This window comes from Mus pahari, chromosome 6, assembly GCF_900095145.1.
Source record: "Mus pahari chromosome 6, PAHARI_EIJ_v1.1, whole genome shotgun sequence".
In the NCBI taxonomy this organism is placed as follows: domain Eukaryota; kingdom Metazoa; phylum Chordata; class Mammalia; order Rodentia; family Muridae; genus Mus; species Mus pahari.
The window spans coordinates 7225041-7248182 of NC_034595.1; the positions used below are offsets into that span (position 1 = coordinate 7225041).

The 23142-nt window shown below is 46.3% G+C and overlaps 1 protein-coding gene across 1 annotated transcript in view; it reads right to left on the reverse strand.

Annotated features, from left to right (window-relative positions):
• Positions 1 to 23142, reverse strand: part of Abca1 (ATP binding cassette subfamily A member 1) — a 119985-nt gene that overhangs the window by 75834 nt on the left and 21009 nt on the right. Inside the window, exons 3-5 of the mRNA XM_021201044.2 lie at positions 17330 to 17423; positions 13196 to 13337; positions 12012 to 12130 (exon numbers count right to left, since the gene is read on the reverse strand). Of these exons, the coding sequence (XP_021056703.1) occupies positions 12012 to 12130; positions 13196 to 13337; positions 17330 to 17423 (355 nt within the window). The remainder of the gene's footprint in view (positions 1 to 12011; positions 12131 to 13195; positions 13338 to 17329; positions 17424 to 23142) is intronic.

Below are 23142 nucleotides of genomic sequence, written 5' to 3' on the forward strand. Positions count from 1 at the left end.
AAGGGAGGAGGAGGAGGAGGAGGAGCAGGAGGAGGAGGAGGAGGAGGGCAGGGAAACAACAGAGGAAGGCAGAGGAGGAAAGCCCAAGCAGCAGCCACTGGGGTTACTCTCGGTCAGTGCCCTCTCCAAGCCCCAGCTTAAGTTTCAACTTCTCTGCAGTCTTGTGCTCTATACAAAAGGAACCACGGCCATCAGCAGCTTGAGCTGTGGGTGGAGGAGAGAAATGGGGGAAAGGAGAAGCAGAGAAAGAAGCCTGGCCAGCAGCCCTGGCCCGCATACCCTTCTTAAATGGAACCCTGGGTGGCGACAGGGTGGGGTAGAGAGAGGTGGGGTTGAGGTCTCCTAGCCCTGGCCAGGTCAAATGAGCAAAGGCCTGGGGGTGGGGTGGGGGCTGGATGACAGTCTTGTGGTTTTATTTAGCCTCTTTGATTAGTCTAATAAACAAGACTTTGGAATATTTTCAGCTACAAAGGGGCTGGAAATAATCACACGTGTCTATTGGTTGGTTGGTTACTTGGTTCCTTTCTGAGTCTCATGGCTTCCAACTCCTCATTCTCCTACCTCCACCTGCCACGAGCTGCCATGATAAACACACCATCGTGCCCAACTTGGGGGTATCTGTTGCTTTGGTTCAGTTTATGATGCTGGGTCTGTACTTTCTTCAGGGGTGAGATGTCTCCAGAAAACTTTGTGGGGTGCTCTAGAGAGAAGGAAGAGCAGCTGGGTGGCTATGCCCTGGGGTAACTGTGAGCGTGGACGAGGGTGGGCCAGACTGTGTGCACACATGCCTTGAGACCTCCCTGCTGGTCATGGGGCCCCAGAGAATTTTCTCGCCTTGCGGTGAAGGCTTTCTGAACATTTCAGAAGAAGCTCAGCTTTGGAGTCTAATGAACCTGTGTCACATTTCCATTACAGAATGTTCTAGTTCTGTGAACTTTGGAAGGCACTTTTCAGGCCCTCTGAGCTTCTGGGTTCAGAAAGCACTAATAACACCAAGCATGACTTACAATGCAAAAGAAAATATAAACTGGAGACTAAATACATTCAAAATACATGCTGATAAAATCGTCATGGCAATTAAGTGACCAATTCCCAAGAGACCTGACTATTCATGGCTATACACCCTGAACCATTTGCTGCCAAAACCTTGTCTTTAGACCAACAGAAATTGTACAACTTTAGACACTGTATGTTGTTTATTTGGTGCATTAGTTAAATGTCTACTGCATCACAATATCAGTGCTAAGGATGAAAGGAAAAAAACCTAGTTAGTGCTTCCCAAAGGCAGGGACAAAAGGGATATATCGTATGACATAATCCCGGCCCTTGCTATCCAAGAGATTGTGGGCACCCAGTAAGAACAGAGCAGCCTTGTATGCTATTGAGAATCAGTAACAATTGAGATGAGAGCAGGAAGGAACCACCTTTCCCCAGCTCCATGCTCTAAGGCAGCAAGTGGCTGACAGGAGAAGAATGCTGGGAAACTGGAGGCCTCCCGGGAGATCAGTCATCAGAGAGTCCTCTCAGACGGGCTTATGATTTTTATGATCACACACACACACACACACACACACACACACATACATAGATGAAAGCAAAAACTCATAAAACAATATAAATCTTTTGTTAAAGACCTTGAGGGGTGGGCTCATTCTTCTGTTTCTTCTACCAAGTTAGAGTCAAAAGATCTTCCCCTCCAGGAGACGGCAGCCCACAACAGACCTTGGACTTCTGGGCTTCTTAGAAACCATTTCTATCAGGTAAAATTACCGAGTCTTGGGTATTATGTTAGCTAGAATGGATTAAACGAATAAGCATGCCTTCCTGAGAAGAGAGAAGTAGGAAAAGCTGCTAGAACCCTCTGGGGTGGGAACTGGGGTCATCTAGCAAGAGTCAGTGGAGGAGACAGTGAGGGCCGTGGCTCTCACTGGCCAGGAGGTGGGGACCACATGCAGGCTGGCTGAGACAGCGGGAGAAAAGGAAAGGGAATACTGAAGTACAGACACTGGTCCAAATGAGTTCTGAACCTGAGGAGAAACAAAACTCAGGAAGCCCATATGAGGAAAAATGAGACGACAACTGATAAACCAACAAACCCCCACACTTTGGAGAGAGCCTTTTGTGAACACCTGAGCGATGTAAAGCAGAAGGGATACTTAGAAGGTGGAAGGAGAAAAGAAGGAAAGGTCAACAACGGGAAGAAACGACTTAGAAACAGAAAAAACTGAATCTAAGAGAAGGTGACAGAGACAGGAGGCGTGGGACATGGGAGAAGTTAAGCCACCCGATTCTAAGCTATGACTCTGTCTCTAACTGACAGAGACAAGACACAACAGGATGAAGGATTAGAATCAATTCTTGGGAACTTGGAAAACCCAAGGAACAGGGGTTGGTGAGGCAGCTCAGGGGATATTGGGGGTGGGGCAACACAGGATTCCCTAGAGCATGCTGGGTAGCTAAATTAGCCAAACAGGTGAGTCGACTCCTGACATCAACTTCTGGCCTTCTTAGTGAGAGACAGACAGACAGACAGACAGACAGACAGACAGACAGACAGACAGACAGACAGAGACAGAGAGACAAACAGAGACACAGAGAGAAAGACAGGGACAGACAACCAAGAGAAGGAAAGGAAGATGACCGTGCAAGTGAGGGACTGAGGTGGGGCTCTTTGCAGGCAGTAAAGGGGACCTCTCCGTATGCATCCTGCACACATCACCTCATTTCTTCTAATGTCTAAAATTAATAAGCTTAGCAGGACATGGTGGCACTTTGAGGCAGGAAACACGACTCATATTTGCAAAGCCTCAGACACATTACACAGATCAATTTCCAGAGTCTCTAAAACCAGCTTCCGAGAAAGGTATTGCTATTATTCTCATTTTTCCAAACCAGGAAAGAGGCCAGAAGGGAGTAGCTGGCTCAAGGTCACAAAACAAACCAGAGGCAAATGTCAACCCAGCAACTCTGATTTCAAAACTCTAGCTCTTTCCACTCTGTTAGCAACTAAGTGAATTGTGTTACTCTCCAAAATCAAAAGCTGGTGATGTCAACCATGCTTCCCCACACTGAAGTGAGGCAACGTGGGTATGTGGTGTGGTGGAGAGATGTGGAACTTCGAGTCACACAGACCTGGACCTAAGTTACACAGCACTGAGCAACAGATACAACCTTTTCAGACTCAGTTTTCTCATCAATAAAATGGGGATGGTACTGATCCGCTAATGCTGCTTCAGAGAACCAAATTCAGTAGTCCACTAAAAATACAGAGTTCCACTCAGAAACACAGGCACATCAGTGTTCACCGAAGCTCTCTTCGTAACAGCTAAGTTAGAGAACCAACCTAGGGGTCCAACCACAGAGAAAGAGGTGGGATATTTTTCAGCCACAAAGAACAAAGCTATAGCTTTTTTGAGATAATACATAGAGTCAGAGATAATCCTATTAATCAAATTAAATTGGCCTCAGAAAGACAGACATTCTATGTTTTTCTCTCACTTGTAGGCCCTAGGTTTCACATAAATACATAGAACAGAAAGTAGACGCAAATTGTCTAGGAACACAGAAGGAATAATGCCAGAGGAGGTTTGAGCAGGAGAGGAGAGGGTACGAGAGGAGCATCCTTGACATGTAGAATAAACCTATGTAAGTATGGCCTTACATGACACGGGACCAAACATACAATGCATACATACCTATGTTTAGTATATCCTTTATGGCATGGAACAATACAATGCACACCTATAAAGGTACCTTTATATAACATAGGACCAAACATACAATACCTATTTATGTGAATACACCTTTATATGACACAGGACCAAACATACAAAGCATACCTATGTGAGCACATCCTTATATGACATGAAATGATGTACAATTAATTTATACTATTGGGGGGGATATCTTTTAATGCAAAAAACGGCATCGCCATTACCCTGTCCAACCTTGTCTGTAGACAGAGTCAATTGAACACAAAGCTTTCAGGGAGAACCAAACTCTATGCCCAAGCTGCTCTCTGCCACCCACAGGGTAAACGAATCTCATACAGGAGAGGAAGGAGACATGTGACACTGTTGTCTGATGGTCACATGTCAAGCTTTTTAAAAAAGCAGCCTGATACTGTGGGCTAACATGGATTTCTGTAATTGAATGCAATTGTGTTTTCTGTGCTTGTCTGGGTAAAGCTGACCTTTGGTTTGATTTAGCTCAAGCAATATTTCAACAGTGCACTGGGGCTCTGAGTCCCCTAACTGCTGCTTAGCTGGAGCCAGGCCTCTGCCCTGGATGGCAACCAACAGTCCGGGCTCTGGGGCACAGCCTGGCTTTGACAGGTCTGGGGAAATGTTCAGAGTTAGAAAGGTTTCAAACTATGAAACTCTAAAATCGCAAGTCAAAACTTTTGACAAGCACACACAGGACATGAATTACAAATCACCCAAAGATTTTACAGGCTTTCCATTTTGATGACGTGCTGACACGAGTCATCAGATCTCACAGCAAGATGACACATGGGTGTCAGGCATGAGGACAGAAGACCAGAGTTCGGTGCTGTAAACCCAACTTGAGCAACTGCTCTGATGAAACCCAGGGCAGAATTTCAGGCAAAAGGGAGAAGTGGCTGTGAGTCACGAGATGGTCTTTAGAGATAGGCCTCGGGGAAACGTCCCCTAGTGCCTGCTCCATAGAAGCTTGGATGTGAAGCCTGAATGGGAAGGGAAACTGGCAGAGGCTCTCTCATCCCTCCGCACCCCTGTCTGTATGTGTGTGGGGAATCTCGTAGGTGTCAAGGGCAGCTCTCCCTAGGATGAAACAGCGACAAAGTATGAAAGACTGAAATTCTAGTCTTGCCATCTGATGCCAACGGCGGCTTCTCAGGCAAGGTACTTAGCCTCGCTGAATTCCATGTGCACAAAGAGAAATGGCCTACCTCCCAGAACTGCAAACACAGCGAACAAAGGAAGAGATCTGACAGTTCCTGTATATCAGGATGGTATGGGAAGGCCTTGTTCCTATTGGCTCATTTCGTTGCTGTCCCATCCCTGAGGAGGTGCTAGCAGATCATCTCTTGAGGAAAGTGAGGCACAGGAATGTTGTTACATGTTTAGGCATGGGTACAACTGCCCAACTACAGAACCCAGTTATCCTGACTCTCCAGTTCAGGGGATATTTAAAAGTTGCTCACTGTTCATCAACACCTGTTCTCCAACCCCTGCCTCAGCCAAGTTCCTTGCCCTATCACCACAACCATCCTGGCTCCTGGAGCTCATGCCTTTGTGACTTTCAAAGATTAAAGAATCAAAGATCCTTATCAGGAGTTGTCAGTATCAACAGACAGGTAAAATGGCACGGCCATTTTCCCTAATTGAAAACCCGCTTGGCTTGCAGATGGAAACACACGGATAACCTGGGTCACAATGGAAAGGCCAAACCGGCTTTGCATTTTGAATGATACGTGAAAATGGCAGCCACGCCATTGCCTCAACGTGACACCTAGCTAAAGAAACAGAGACAAGCAGGTGTAACTCAGCATGCACAATACTGCCCTGGGTCTCCTCCAGTCTCAACCTCAACAACCTGGGGACATAATCCAGTCCAGTGCCCAAGATTCACCCTGGTTCTTTCTCAGGAAAAGTTTTCATGAGCTTCAGGGTATCTGCACCCGGGAGAGAAAACATCTGAAAAGCCCCTGAACCAGAGATGGGGCAGGGGTAGGGGACGTGAATTGTCATCATAGTCTGCACTAGTGGTAGCAGAAGAGGACAGCAAGGACAGAGGCTGCAGCAGAAAACCATATGGGGTGGAAAGTGCCTGACTTGAAAGAGCACAGCTCTCATGGAGGGTGTCACTCCCATGGGCTGTGGATGTGGAGCACATGCACACATGGGTACAGCTGTGAGGCCATCCCTCAGCTGCCCCAGCGGCCTTTCCTGACCCAAACACAAAGGACCAGAAAAATCGTCTTCTGTGGTCCCTAAAGTGTATCAATGTGGCTGTCACTTGGGACAGAGCCAGACACCTACAGAGCTAAGAGCTAGGAACTAGGAGCTGGGATCTTGGCTGAGTCCCATGCACACAAGAGATCAGCTAGCTGGCATCCAGCCACACCACAGAACCGATAGCCCTCGCCACAGCACTTGATCATGCCACAGCTGTAAAGAATGCAGAACTTCTACAGAACCCACACACACCAGAGGGATTGTCCCCAGATCAGCATTAAGTAATGGTGAAGCTACAGGAGCCCCTGGGGGACTCACTAGACAAAGGGCTTAACTAATTGTTAAGATGGGGGTTGGGGGTTGGGGGTGGGGAAGAGGAGGAAAGGAAGGGGAGGGGGAGAGGGAGAGAATGTCTCAGACTGTGAGGATGTTCTGCCCTAGAAAAGCCAGAATCCTCAGCCCCAGCATAAATAAGCACTTCCCAACTTCAAGCCAGCAGGAAGCCTGGGGACACAGTAACGGTATCCATGGAGGATGGGACAGGAACAGATACTAGGAGAAGGCAGATCCCTGAGCAGACAGGCTCAGCAGGAAGCAGCAAGGAGCATGTTCGCTGCCTATCACTAACCAGCAATGAGGGCACAGCCAACAGCAAAAGGCCAGTCACCATGTTCTCTGACTGTGAGTGACAAGCCACTAGGAAGGCTCCTCCTCTCCCCATCCCTGAGGAAAAGGCCAGAGTCACCAAGACCTGGGCCCAGAGAAGCAGATGTGGTAAGCTGAAGGACAGGGACAGAGAGGAGGCTGTGGGGGAATGGTCCCCACTAATGGACAGGGGCATCCTCCCCAGCCCTAGTGCCTGGAATTCATGCAGTGCTTGCTGTCTTCAAAAACAATTATTAAGAAAAGAACCTAAGCTTTTCAGGTTTTAAAAATACATATCTGTGAGTAAACACACAGCTAAGCCCCACTCGGGGAGTGGAGGGAAGGGTCATGAGAGTGAATATCGACCTTTGCAGAACTTGTTCTTCCTCTCAGCTCAGAATTGTGGGAGCAGCAGAACTGTGGGAGGTAAATTTTGTGAAAGAAACTCAAGACTGACTTAGTGTGAACCTGAAGCCTTTGGGGCCTGTTTTACACGAGGGAAGCGGTTCTATGGTTGCCTGCACGTTTGCTCTGGTGCTGTCCAGGGCTTTCGCTTGCCAATATTGTGTGAGGAGAAAGGGCAGCTACCTGACTTGCTTTCATTGCGTTCTCTAAGGATGCTCTCAGGGTTACCATGCACTGCTACCACGTGGCTACTCAGAGCACAACCACTGTCACGGTCTCATCATGCCCTGAACAATTGCTACAGCCGGGTGGGTCACACAAACCACCACTGTCTCACAGGTGTCCCCGCCGAAGGACCAAGCCAGACTCTGAGATGATGCATCATCAAGTCGTTTAACCGGATCTCAAAAGTCAAGACAATGAAACTTACGGCCCAGACAATGTGAACAAATTGTCAAAGGCCAAACACCCTGGGGCGTGAAGAGAGCGACGCACTTCTGACATATTTATGTGTCCCCCACGCGCTCATGCTCACTGCTGGACACCCAGGAAGCACCTCACTGAATGCTTCATGACCCACAAGGTAGTTCCCTGTCCAAATTTCTAACAAGCAGAGGGCCAGGAGGAATCAAGAGTTCACCAAAGGTCACAGTTAATGAGAGCAAGAACCTAATTTGTTGCCAGATCAGTCTTGACACAGCTTCAAATCTCCCCCTACACCAGCGTTTGCCAACCTTCTTCAGTCACTGACCAGCTACTGTCCAGAATTTTACCACAGCCGCATGAAACGGTCCTTTCCTGAACTTCATCTTTTCCTCCTCAACATCCATGTAAGCAATAAGGCACATTGTGATGAGAGCCAGAATCAAAGGTCATTTGTGTCCTGTCAGAAATCACCTCCTATATCACACAAAACTCCAAGCACTGGCCTTGAAAGTTGACATGTCACAGGGTCACAATCTAGACATGCCACCTTTTCTGCGGTTTCCGAGAAGGTAGCTGATGCTCATACTGCCTTTGAGCTGGGAGCATGGGAGCATGGTAGGAAAGGGGGAATGCTTTCACACACTAACTCCCCAAACTGACTTAGTCACCACTCAACTTATTGGTAATACTCTGGCTTAGAGGGAAAAATGAAAACCAATAAAGTTCCAAAGTTCCAGTGAAAACTGGGCGAGGTGCATCTGCAAGGCTTCACCCCTGCTTCTCCCCTGGATACTTCAGTGATAAAGAGAGGAGTTATTCGTGACTTCATTTTTGAAGCTGGACTATTACTGAAACAATACAAGATGGTTCTTTCTAGAAATGTGAATCAGGAAGCCAGGGTTGGAGGAAAGTCACCTCCACTTTCAGTATCAGGTTCCCTCTAGGAAGAACCCCTCACCCCCCCCCCCAGTCTCAGCACCTAGGAGAACATGGTTGGCACATGGCTGAATAACTCAAGAAGCCAGTGCACGAATCCACACGGAGATTAAACACTTTCTGAACAAAGCCATGTTGTAGCCCAGGAAACCCGGAGGCAAAACAAGAGTGCTTGAGTGCAAGAGTGCAAGAGTGCTCTGAGGCACTCCTGTGCCTACAGAGTTCCTGTAGCAGTCCAATGGCATTAGCAGAGGCAAACAACAAGAAGAGGTCTCCAAATGGATCTCATAGCAGGACCCAGTGGCTCCAGCCATGACCACATAGGCAAGTAGCTTTCTAAGATCCCGACCAGTCCCATGCAAAGGAGTAGGGCAGCCAATACCAGTCTCCAACTTTGTTCTCAGGCTGATCGATATCTGGAATAGCCAGAGAGTCACTGAACCCCTAGGGGACAGGAAGCAACATGTAGTAGCTGAAGAATCATAGTAGAATCAGAATCTAGAGTGCCTAAGGTGATAGAGGGGATTTAATGATATAAATTAGAAGAGATAGATAAAGTCCGCTTAGGTCAAAAAGCCAGCGGTTAGGGGAAGGAGAAGTCAGTTGCAGTTCTGCACAGTCACGAGACCTGCAGTTTGATTTGGTTGTACATGGGCCATGAGTGAACCAGATGACAAGAGCGTCAAAAGCCTCTCGCAATCGCAGACGCGTGGACAGAAATACAGAACGCAGACAGGCCAAAGTCCCCTTCTCATCTCTGCTAGAATACTTTTGTAATTTCTGGGAAACTTCTGGAATAACATAAACACCCTGAGAGGCAGAAGTTGGGAGGAAAAGCATTGCGCAAGAGGAACGGACGACATTCAGACCGGAAAAAAATAAAAGACTCCAGAAACAGGCACAAAAATTGATCCTGGATTTTTGATGGACATGGAATCAGACTAATTCTCTACAAGGCAGTGGCAAATACTACCTGACAGCTTGAGCTATCAACACCCAACATGAGCTACCTCATGAAAGAATGAGGTACAGGGATCGACCATGACGCTGCCAGTCTCCAAGTCAGACCGGTAGGGTGTTTTTCAAAATCAGCAAAGGGTTCCCACTTCCTAGAGAAGGAGGCAGCATTTTTTCATGCTTCCTCTGCAACTGTGGCCTGGCTTTCTGTTGCAAGATAAACAAAGAAAAATAACAGAAAGTCAAAGACCAGCTGGGCCTGGAGATGTAGTTCAGTAGTTAAGTACTTGAGTAGCTTGGACAAGTTCCTGGGCTTGATCCTCAGCACAGAAAAGCAAGTTGAAACAGAGCAGAACTGGCTGCAAGGGCAAAGGGGGGCACTGAATACTGGGAGAGAGCTCCCCTCAGCAGACCTGGGCACACCCTGCCGTTTCTTTCCTTCATCCCACTTCAGGACTCCAGTTGCACCCTGCTCTCTAGTGCAGCCTCCACTAAGAACTGGAAATTCTGCCAGGTCCATCTTGTCAGCCGCACAGATGAAGCAGAAGAGCAAGGTCAGACGGTCAGACACGACACAATGAAGCTAGCACGGGCCGACCCTGTGTCAGACTTCGCACCTTAGGAATTATCATATTAATGATGTAATAGTATCTCATTATACTGTACGTAATAATATAATATTATTATAATGAACTCAGGAAACTAGGTCTCAGAAACATTAAATGTTTTGTCTGAGATGTCCAGACTTGAAAATAATCATATCTAGGCTCTTACAGAGGGCCCAGGTTCTATTTCCAACACCTACGTGGAAGCTCTCCAGTTCCAGGGATTCTGATGTCCTCTTCTGGCCTCATGCATGCCAGGAACACACACAGTGTACACATAAACATGCAGGCGAAATATTTATACCCATAAGACAAAATAGATAAATCAAAAAAGAATCTTTTAGAAAAATAATCATGGCTCATATTCATTACATGTTACTTAGGTGTCAAATACTGGCTTGGCCCTGGGTGGGTCTATTACTGTACCTACTTTCAATAAGAGATAACCCCTAAAGGATTGAGTAACTTACTCACAAAGTCACATGGTAACGCACACCAGCACTTTTTGTCTGTGCTACCTGGTTTCCTGGTGGTAGAAGAAATAACTCAGTTCTGCAGCATGACAACCTAACAGAGGCCCTGCATGACAGAAAAGCCTGGCCTTGACCAGAGTCCTCCAGGGGAAGGAAACAGCACCAAACGATCTGGGTGCACAGCCAGGTACAGTGCAGCTTCGAGCTCCTTACAGGTGACTCAGGGACCAGAGCATGCCCACACCTCGGCACTGAAGCCACACCTCATCTGTCACAGAGTCCACCCCACAGTGCCTCTTATTAAGAACTGTGTGTGTGTGTGTGCGCACGCATGTGTATGTGTGTGTGTATGTGTATGTGTGAGTGCGTATGTGTGTGTGTATGTGTATGTATGTGTGTGTATGCGTGTGTGTATGTGTGTGTGCACGTGTGAGTGTGTGTGCACATGTGTATGTGTGTGTATGTGTGTGTATGTGAGTGTGTGTGTGCGCGCGCGTGTGTGTGTGTGTGTGTGTGTGTGTGTGTGTGTGTGTTTGTGTGTGTGTGAGTGCAGTACCCTTGGAGGCCAGGACAGCAGACTCCCTGGAGTTGGAGTTTCAGGCAGTTGTGAGCCACCCGAGGTAGGTGCTAGGAACTAACCTTGGGTCCCTTGGGAAATCACCAAGCCCTGGTCATTTCTCCGGCCCCCCTGAAATGCCTTTTCTCCCACCCAAGCAAAGCAAGATCTCGCCAATTCATATAAACACTAGCACTTTACACCACTGCTCCTCTCACGAACTAGGAGAGAGGCCTTTCTGCACAGCATAGACCAATCTACTTCCTCTTCAAATGTCAAATTGGGTAGAAAGACTCCTGGAGCAGTGACCACTGTCGGCCCATCGCGAGAGGAGTGCTTCCTCACTGGCGCAGTTTGAACAGCAGCGCTTTCCGGAGGCTTGCGGACCACTTCTTGATCATCACTATGCATTCCGTTCTCACCTGTTCCAGTGAACATCAAGCACTGCCTCTCCCCCCACCCACGCTGGCAGACTTACTGCCCAGGGGACTTTCACAATTTCTGCAGCCAAAGTCTTGTTCAGCAAATTGTATGTTCCCCAGACACTTCCTCAGTGGCATGCCAGGAACTAACTGCCTAGCTACTTAGCAAACCCGAGGTAAAGATTTCACTGTTTCAAGACCAGAATTCAAATGCCTTGTCTGGCTTATTCAAATGGCTAGTTCCGAGGGCAAAGAATGCGTTTCCTATTAGAAATAAGTGCCTAACTTTTATTTACCCATGATCAAATTAGAACTCTAACTGCTCTCATAGGCACAGAAATATCTCATCTATAAATCTGTCTATCCATGAGAAATCCTATGGGCAGCTCAAAAATGCCCTTGGCAACAATTTCTGCTCCAGCTGGCCTTAATGGCAAAGCAAGCCTGTGCCATTCCTGCTGGGGTCTGCATCCCCAGTCACTGGCTGGGGCAACCAGCTTCTCTAGCTTTGTTTCCAATGTTTCCCACAGAGAAGACCAATTATCCAGCCACTGAAGAAGAAACACAGTCAGGGACAAGCTAGAGAGCGAGCCCTAGGTAGGACACAGGGGCAGGGAAATGTTCATGAGTGGAAGGGTTTTGCTTACTTGAGTTGGGATGCTTGATCTGCCGTAACATTCTCAGGACCTTGTGCATGTCCTTAATGCTGGTGTCTTTTTGGCTATACAGAAGAAGCCTCTGGGCATCTGAGAACAGGCGAGACACACTGCGAAGGGAACAAGAAGTAGAAATGGCCTGAGTTAGGCCAGCTGTCTCTCCCCAGCCTGGCCTCCCCTACTCCCTAGCCATCACTCCATCCTCCAGGGGGAGCTCGCAAGTAGATGCTCAAACGAGTAAGAGTGAGCATGCGCGTGCACGTGTTTGTGTGTGTGTGTGTGTGTGTGTGTGTGTGTGTGTGTGTGTCTGCGCTCACGCATGCGCACACACACACACACACACAAAGCTACTGGCCATAATAAGCCCAATGCCTTTATCCCAAGACATGCTTAATGATTCATAATACATTTTCATTTATTAAAAACACGCATTAGGAACACATATAACAAGAATGCATATCCAGTAATGAATTTTCCCTTGATCATACGCATCTGTATACTAACAGTCTGACATGTTTTAACATTTTGGTTATGCAATGTGGCCCTGCCTGTCCCAATTGCAGCACCATCTCCAGCCGGCAGCACATCCTACAGTCCCTGGTCAGCTCTAACTCTGTGACTCTGCACATCGTGGGTGGGGGTGGGGGGTGGATCCTCAGCATCTCATCTGGAAGGCGCATTTTATATCCAGCATCCCAGCATCTGAGCCAGGAGCCGGAACACAGATACCAAGGAAGCACCGTCATGCTCGTGGGCAGCTCCCACTCAGGGACAGAAAGACAGGTCAATAACAGTGACACTGCAGTCACTCCAGGGGTCAGAGCAATGACCTGAGAGCCGAGGACAGAACACTCCTTCCCTGGGCTCTGAGCTGCTGGAGAACCCAGACCCTTCCTGCGCAGTGGCCCTGGCTCCTAGAAGTGTCCGCTTCAAAGGGACAGTAGAGATCTGCGTGAGTAGGTCAGGTGGGGCTTGTTCAGTCTCCCAGAGCACTGACTCTGAGCAGACAGCCTTCGATACCATAATCACAATGACTCCTAAATCCCACAGTCTTAAATCCTGGTGGCAATTCCCCCTTCATTCATTCTGCAGACTTCTCATGCAAACCTCTCCGAGGAGGAAAGGATAAGTATTAACTGGCAAGTTTGGGAAAGAAAACCTGATCTGGTACTTACATGGACTTGTTAAAGTTTCCAACAACACCAGGAGCCTCGCCGGGAGTTGGATAACGGAAGCAGGGGTTGTTGGCATTACAGATAATCCCCTGTACCCAGGGGAGGGTTCCTGCAGACGGCATGGCTTTATTCGGAAAGTGGCCTGTTGAAATGGAGAAGAAAACACAGAGAAGACATTAGACCTGCGAGGTGATTTTAACACAAGCCTCTCATATCTGTCTGTCTCATTCACCATGTCCCAGATTTTACATGTTGTTTATGTGAGTGTTCTGCCTGATGCATGTATGTGCACCATGTGCATGCCTAGTATCCATGGAGGCCAAAAGAGATCTGTAAACTCCCCTGGAACTGAAGTTACAGACGTTGTGAGCCACTTTGTGGAGGCTGGGAACTGAACTCAGGCCTTCCGGAAGAGCATGCAGCCAGTGTGTTCTTAACTGCTGAGCCATCTCTCCAGCCCCTCACCATGTCCTAGAAGACCTGCTTCCTCTGAAACAGTGGGAATCTGACATCAAGTAAAGGTGACCATGGTTCTATCTGGCATCATCTGTAGACCAGGATTCTTGATACCAACCTCGGGGATGTAATAAATGGGGTCTATCAGACCATGGAAACCAACTACTTGGCAAGCAGCAAGTCGCCATTTGCTCAATCCCTACCATGAGCCTCATCTCCAAGAGACACAGAAGGACCTGGACAGTGACCTAATGTAGCTCTTTCACACTGCCGCTGATGAAGAACGCAGAGATGCACATGGCTGGGGGTAGAAACTTCATCTCCAGGATCCCAACCCATGGCTCTCCCTTCCAGCTGTAGCCTTCACCATCACCTCACTCTTCTCAAGACTCCTCTTGTACCTGCCTTCATCCGTCAAATGCCTGTCAGCTTCGCTTCCACCAACAGCCCAAAGGTCCACCAACAGCACCTCAAAAGCATGCTCACACGAGATAGAAGTCAACTGCCAAACTATCTCGGTTTTCCTGTTCCTTTCTCACTCATCGATAAAACGAGGCCCCCTCCACCAGGCCCTCCACACCCTTTTCCTTACATCTAGTAGTTTCTTACAAACAATGACCGGTATGTCTAGGTGAGGTCAGAGCCTTCAAAAGCACAGGTAGGTTTGTAGCAAGGATCTACAAATATTGCTTATGGGAATCAAGATAAATGTTATTCCAGGGCCCTGTTCATGTTGAGGCAAAAAGCTATCGGCTCTGGCTCTCGTCATATGTTCAGTGTTATCTGAAGATCTGGCGAGTAGTAAGAACCATAGCTCCGGGTAATGACTCGCTTGTTTCTTCGCAGAGTTTGGAGACAAACCGATGGAGATTTACAGCTCTGTCCCTGCCATGTGCACAGCACAGCCAAGCCAATCTCCAGCACCTTGTTTTCTCACATGTAAAATGCTGATCACTGCGCAAGAGGTGTTACAGGACCTCTTACCAGTAAAGCAGCTTGTGGTTCTATTTGTATTGTTATGAGACAAAGTTTCACTCTGTCACCCAGGCTGGCTTAGAAGGCCGAGCACTACAGAGGGCCCAGCACAAGGTAAACGCTCATGAATCGTCCAATTAGAACTTCTAAGGCATCATGTAGTGCAGCATTTTGTAGTGTGCCATTGTGTAGTGTGCCATTGTGTAGTATGCCATTGTGTAGTGTGCCATTGTGTAGTGTGCCATTGTGTAGTGCGCTATTGTGTAGTGTGCCATTGTGTAGTGTGCTATTGTGTAGTGTGCCATTGTGTAGTGTGCCATTGTGTAGTATGGTATTGTGTAGTGTGGTATTGTGTAATATGCTATTGTGTAGTGTGGTATTGTGCAGTGTGCCATTGTGCAGTGTGCCATTGTGTAGTGTGGTACTGTGTAGTGTGCCATTGTGTAGTGTGCTATTGTGTAGTGTGGTATTGTGTAGTGTTTCATTGTATAGTGTACCATTGTGTAGTATGGTACTGTGTAGTGCACTATTGTGTAGTGTGGTATTGTGTAGTGCACTATTGTGTAGTGTGGTATTGTAAACTGCACTACTGTGTAGTGAGGAACTGTGTAGTACACTATTGTGTAGTGTGGTATGGTGTAGTACACTATTTTGTAGTGTGCTACCCCTGTTCATAGGGAACACAATGGTCTCTTTCCATCTCACAACTTTCACCTTCCTCCAAAGACAGTTTCTCTTCATCCTTTTTTTTCAAGTAAATATGCTAATAGAGACTCCCCAAAACTAAACCAAAGGCTGAGATGCACCTCACTTTATACATCAGTACTGTGACAAGATCTGGTCCTCACAGGCAGTCCCTGTAGGGACTCTGGCCTGTTGAATTGTTTACTCAGCTAATCTCTTTATCTCCCTGTTAACAGTTCAAGGAAAACCAAACAAGGCCCCTTGCTAATGAGCTGCTGCTGCCCATTCAGTGGAGAGTTACAGAACCCAACCAAGGACCACAGGGTTCTCCTCTTACAAAGTGTAGAGATACTAGCCCTAAAGTCGGGGAAGTGTAGGTCAGAGGCAGAGGTGATGAAGACATTTCAACCTTTCCTTCCACTGGGCAAGCAAAGACACTTCCTTAGACACTGCAGCCCATCCTTTGGGCAAACAGAAACAGTATGGTGGACAGTTAGACACTTGGTGTCCAGGACGTCAGTCAAATAATGCAATGGATATCAAAAAGCCAGAGGACTCATGAGGACCTTGAGAACTCTGACCTGAACTACAAAGATTTACAGAGAAGGATTTCACACTAGTCACACATATATCAGCAGGCTTCACCTTAGCTTTCTGCTCTGCTGTTCTAGCTGACAAAATCAGAAAGTCACGTCCAAGGGAATGTACCTGAGGCATCTGGGTGTGACCTGAACATATAGGATGCCTATTAGCAAAGTAGTATGTCAGTGCCTGCCGTTACATGCTAGGTAAGAAACGGGAAGGTGACCAAGAAACACAATCAAAAGGTAACTGTGGCCTCAGTCCTGTCTTGGAAGAACAACAATGTTGTAAGTCCAGGGGCCTGTTGAAGCTGGTGAATGGTAAGAAAAGTGTGTGGGACAGAAAGCTTTGATCCCAACGAAAACTCCTACACAAATGCTAATTCTTTGGGCCTTTCTAAACTGTTGCTCCATCCATCCACCAAGCACAGCCAGACCGTAAAATGGTCATTCCGGCAGCAACAGTGCAAATTAGGTTGTGCTGCTCTCTTTTATTGAGAAGCTAAAACCACTTGCTCATGGTGACACACCATGTGTCACCATGAGCCAAATGGAGAATGCAGACGAAGCCAGGAGTTAAACCAGTGGTTTCTAGCCACTACTGTAACTCAGCGCTCACTGTCAAGACTACCTTCAAATCACATGAGTGAGCGAGACAAGCGGCCTGTACTGTGTTCCACCTCTACTAGAAATGTAAGTTTGGGCAAGTCATTGTAGGTGAGTGAGCACCAATTTAGCTACCGGGAAACTAGAGCAAAAGAGGGTAAATTCTACTAAACAAGACAGTTGAGAACAAAATGAAACGTTACAGGAGTCAAACTGAGATGTTGTACACAAAGGCCACATATGCTGTAAGAGCTGAGAAGGTAGCTCAGTGGTTAGGCCCACAAAGTGCTCTTGCAGAGGACCTGAGCTGGGTTCCCAGAATTCACACCAGATAGCTCACAACTTCCTGTAACTCCATCTCCAGGGGCTCTAACACCTCTGGTCTTCTCGGGTACCTACTCATGTGCATATATCCCCACACAGACATATATGCATACTTGCTTTGGAAAGTATGGGTTCCAATACACACACGGCCCATGATTTTCAACCATGGGATTAAAAGACAATGCAAGCAAAAGGACCACACAAGGGAACTGGACACTGGCATTTGAAACATTACCATAGGGTGATTTTTTAACCATCACTTTCTGACTCTAAGGCTATGTTATTATATGTTATATGTTGTTATGATTTTAAAAATGGTTAAGATTATTATCATTACTATCATCATTATTTAACTGGAACTACAAATATCTCCAGAGTTCATGCCCTAATCAAAAAAAAAAAAAAATAGTAAAGGCCAGATTTGCTGTCCAGGCTCTTTGTGGTGTTTTCCTGCCTCCGGACCTCGCTGGCCATCACTGCGTCTCGGGCGTGGCCCGCGGATACTCACACTCGTGCTGTTCGTAGGGTGGGTAGCTCAGGCGGACAGATATCAAGATCAGGAAGATAAAGAGAGGCCAGGCCACCTCCAGGAACAGCTGACACTGGACAGAAAATAAAACACAATAGCGTGAATAAAACATAACATGGTAGCCAACGGCTACTGGGCTCAGAAAGCCACAGAGAAATCCAGCAATTGACTGACTTCTGGCACTTCTGACTTCCTTCACTCTCCAAACTTGAATTGCATTGAATTGTACGTGGTATCCTGTAACAACATCCCATTCCACACCTATGTCCTTAAGGCAGGAGACGTGATTTCTGCCTGCTTCTTCAGGCTCCCTTCTACCCAGGTTTCAAGACTCACCCATGCTGCTTTCTGCCTGAGCTAGGAAGCCCTCTTCTCCTGTGCCCACGCCCCCACAAACCGGAACAGTTCCTCTCTCACATCTCCCCAAGCCCTAGAGATGATCTGCTTCAGTCACTGGCCCCCACATAGCACCCTTAACATCTACCTCAATAGGAAGACATTTCATTGTAGAATAGTCTTATAAACTACGGTTTGTCATGGTCTCTTGGTATTCCCCCTTCTATGAAGAGATCAGAAGTAAACCCTCTCTGGATAATTGGTACTTTAGAGTATTAGGGGCATTTGGACTTTTTGTTTTGTTTCATTTTGTTCCTTGTTTGATTTTTAACCTTGCTTGTGTTTCCTAGTTTAAATAAGGAACTTTGAATTTTCTAAGAACTTTGGTGTGACTTTACATCAAGCTCATTTTTGGATCTTCAGGAAGGAACTGAAACAAGATGGTAGCTATGCATGTTCCAGAACAAAAACATGAAGTTTTTATGCTTCCTTGGGTTCATGAACCCCTACTACCACAAACTATTAGAGTAGTTTACACAAAGAGTACATTAAGAGAGAAAATGGCTAGGACCATGGAAGAAAAGGCGAATCTTACTAAAGATGTCTGTAAATAATCCCAAAGAAGCAGCAAGGCCTCTACGTTTGCAAACAACACTGCCTCTCCTACTTTCCTTCATAGAAAATATATTTCCTACTCCTTCCGGAGAGGGTGATGGCACGGCTTGCAAACCATGACACCGTACAACTTTTCTTGTCCATTACACCTCTGTAAACTGGTCAGGGGCAGGGGTCGGGGACGACTTTCTACCAGAGAACACAGCCTGGATTCCCTGAACACTGAAAATAACTTCTCTACCAGTAAGGCTGGAGCCCTTCCTCTGAGACCCAGGTACGCTGTGCCTTTATCAGTCCGTGGCACAAGAGCTGTGTTTACATATGAGGCTCTCCCCTCTGTTACTATGTCCTCAGCAAGTCTGCAACATGGTTAAGGGCTAAGCATGACACAGTAAGCATGTATTGGGTAAGAGAGTGAACTGAAGCTTTCAAAATCAGAAAGATAGAAACAAAACTCAGCTGATTCCTCTGGGAAAGACGTTTGGCAATACGCATTCAAAAGGCACATTTACCCCTTTGACCAACTATCATCTCCCTGGGAATTCATCCAAAGCAGCAAATTACAAAAGAAAGAAACTCAATCTCAAAAAGCTGTATATGTGATTTAAAGTGCTATAACTGTAAAGTGTTGTAAACAAATAACTCGATCATACAGCAAAGAAGAAATGGTTGCATAAGCATACATCTAATGGGCAATAATATATTACTTGGTCATTACAGCAACATTTATGAAACACAGCATTCACTAACCAAGAACACAGGACACAGAACCCAATACATTCTAAGCCTGCATCTTTATAAAACCCCTCACACACATTACTAAGCAAACATAGAAATAAAGCTTTCTTATAATGACATGGCTATGATGAATTACAGAATAATGAAGGCTGAAAAGTGTAAAATTGAACAGAGAATATACAAAAAGTCATTCATCTGTAGGCTCTGAAACCACTATTTCAATGAACAGGATAAATAGGAGCTACCATTTAGGGAGAGCTCCATATGTACTGGGCTCATTTTATACCATTAACTCCCATTAATCCTCAGAACATCATTGTGGGCACAGAACCATTACTCTTCCCATTTTACACCAAAAAGTCTACTGCTCAAGGGATAGCCGGCCACAGCACTAGTCAGAGCAGAGCCAAGACCAGAAGCCAGCTGTACTTCATTCCAGAGGTCACATGAAACTCTATTTGACAAAGACAGCCATCTCCGGTAGGAAACAAAGAAAATCTCCCTACACAGCATGGACTAAAGATGTCTACAGGTTCCACAGACACAAGATAAACTAACACCCTGCAGACAGGTAGCAGTTAGAGCTGATACTGAACAGCTATGGACACTTAGTGATTTGGGTGTCTCTTCTCCCCAACAGTTCGTTCACGAAGGCTGCAATAATACTATTTCATAAGTGATGACTGGAGGGCCAGAAAAATTATGAGCCATTGGAACCCCCAATCTTAATACCTAAATCTGTGCAGTACCCACCAGGCTGCCTCTCACAGTGCTACACTAGAGACACACACCTTCGACCTCATCACATATCCGACCCAGTAAAGCAAGCCTTGTGTTCAGGACACCTCTGTAGCCCCACACTTCCAGGACCACAAAGCAGCATGTAGTCAGAATACGTTCATCCACTGAACGAATGGATGGATAGTACCCACAGCTCTGGCAGCAAAGCACCAGAGGAAACCTTAGACATCATTCAGGAGGTGAAGGCAGAATTTGTAACCAGATCAGGGAAAGAGATATGAAGTAAACTGACAGTGACAGTCATGATGGCCAACTCACACCACAACACACACACACACACACACACACACACACACACACTTCATAGATGTTTTTTATAGTCAGACATCAAAATTAGGATTATTAATGTAATACTCACTTTACATACGAGGGAGCTGGGCTGATTAATAAATTGCCCAAGGAACTGGTATATGAAAGAGTTTAGATTCAACGTCAATCTAGCTTAAGGGCTGTTTCTCTTAAGCACTAAGGTCACCTTTCCCTCACCACGTACAACGTGTCGACTCCTGACCTTTCAAAGCTTCTACTGAGCTGAGCACTAATATGTATGTATGTATGTATATATATATATATATATATATATATATATATATATGTGAAGACTCTGCACACAACATTCACAACACCAAAATTACAGAGCTCATGGGATATGCGATTTAATTATGCCTTTTTACCCTGTGCCTCCAAAACTATTTTTGTCTATAAACATCAAACCCACTCCCAAGCTCAGAACATTCTAGGTATTGATACATCCCCTTCTTCTAGAAACTAAATTTGACTTCTCCAGGAATGCTATTTCAGATCTACTCATCAAAGTCAGGCTTCTCCGCATCTCTAACCTCGCCATAAGCATAAGGTATGAATAACCAGCCTAGGGACAAAGATGCGGCTTGTACCGTTAGAAGCTTCTACTGAAAACTCTTGAAAGTCCTTCATGGCTACACCAACTCTGTAACTTCCCACCATAAGTGGCAATGGTAGGAAATGTTGTTTTCAAGAAGTGATTGTCATTCAAGTCATGCTGCCCTAGGGAACCCCAGAGCACACTGTGCACACCCTTCTCCTAACTCTTCATCTCTAACCTGAGGATGAGGAACAAGCACTCCCGCAGGAGGACTTCTCAGCAAGTCACCTTTGGCTCTGGCAGACGGCTAGTTGTTCAGGATTCTACTACCAACTATGTTGTGTTTAGCATCAACACCCCTGCCCTCTACCTCTAGAGCCCAGGACCCCAGGCACACTTGAGATTGAGACTATCCCGATTAAATAGCCCAGGACAGGGGAGGGGCCGTGCCCTCCGTTGCGAGCTGCTGCACTGAATTTCTCAGGATCAAATGCTGCTTCCTGTAACCGATGCAGCATAAAACCAAGCTTAGCAGCTCTGCCGTCACCATGGTGAGAGTCCATAAGCACCAAACCATGTTTGCCTTTTCATTCAGGGTGGTGCCAAGCCACACACGCTCCACATGTGCACAGTCCCCATGGATATTCACATTTAACTTTTTTTCCTGGTTGCAGAAGTGAATACGTCGCATCCCAGTCACTGCATGAGTGCACTTCGCTTCCTAAGCCTAAGGGTATAGCAGTGGGGGCCTTGCCTTCAAGGTTTACCCTTATTATTTCAAGGTTGGCGTGGTTCAAGGGCTGCGTTTAAAGAACATTGAAAGATCAATGGAATAAATTTTGGCCTCCGGAAAAGATCATCTGAATAACAGTAGTAAAAATAAATAAGATAAAATAAAATAAAATAAACCACCAAAGCAAGCAAAAACAATTGAAAGACAAAGTGATTGCTTCTTACACTGACTAGGCTAGAGATGCTGGAGTTGAATCAAGCAGAGACAAAGAATCAGAGAGAACAGACACCAAGAAAAAAGGGAGGGAAGTCCCGCTTTCTGTCTGCAGCATGGTCACTAACACAGCAGAACCAGTTCCCCAGACATCAGACTGCTCACCAAAGGAAGACCTGTGTGCTCCAGCAATACCAGGTAACTAACTCTATGGTTACTACCTACTGTCAACTTGACCGGATTAAGAAAAATGGAGGAGCTGGGTGGTAGTAGCATACACCAGCACTCGGGAGGCAGGGGCAGGCGAATCTCTATGAGTGTAAAACCCTATCTTGAAACCCCCACCAAAAAGAGAGGAAATTAACGAGGCACACTTTTGAGTGTATCTGAGATGATATTTCTAAAAGTTTTAACTGAGCAAGGAAGAGACCAACTCTAAACGTGGGCATCATCACCCCAGGGACTGGGATTCCAAACTGAATAAAAGGGGGGAAAGACATTCATCCCCTGCAGCTCCCTGGTGCCGATGTTATGTGACCAGCCATCTCGCTCTCCCACTCTGATACTGTCCTCACTGTGACAGGCTGTCCCTTCAAACTGAGAGCCAAAATAAGCTACTCCTTCTGTAATCTGCTTTTTGTCAGGTGTTAGGGGAATTACTCAGCAATGAGAAAAGTTATACAGCAACCAACACTTGTCAAATCACCAAATGAAAGACTCCAGAATATTCCCCTATATGGACAAAGTTTTATAAATGTCCCAAAAATAAGTAGGAAAGGAATTACTGTCTTACAAAGTGTACAGGCACGGAGTGATGTGATATGAAGATACAGATTGAACTTGACCTGTCCCCAATGCCACAGGCTTCATCAAGTCTGCAAAACCCAAAGTGAAATCTTAAAACTAAATCAGTTCAAAGCCAGAGGGAAAGAAAATTTATAAACCAGGCCTATCTCCCAGAACTCTGCAGCCTGATGCAAAACCACTCAGAACCCTCAGAATGACTGTTAAAACTGGTCCTGTCTTTTGAAAGGACATCTGGCCATATACTTCAAGGGCCACATCACTTTGGCCCAGTATTCCTGCTCCTGAGATCCTGGACTAAGGAGCCAACACAAGGTAAGAAACGGCTGTATGCATAAAACCCTCAGAAGAGTTCATTTGAAACAGCAAACACTAGGTGCAAACTAAGTGCTGCCAATAAGGTTTGAGGTTACAGACTGTGACCGTCTCTTAACTACTCGGGAAGCAGGAGTCCTAACTGTTTTCGAGTTCATTCCAGACTGTCCTAACGGCAGTCCTTCAAGTTACCTTAGAGTTAGAATTTGCTGTTTCCTTTAAAGGCAAAGACAAATGAGTCCATTTGGCCACCTCGTGTTGTCCCTTCTGTTTCATGGAGACCTTGGCCTCTGGATCCAGGCCAAAGCCAGAGGAAGACCTGATATCCTGAAGTCCACCCCCTTTCCTGTCCCAAACGCTGTTTGCATAGGGTAACTGCTGCCCACACACTAG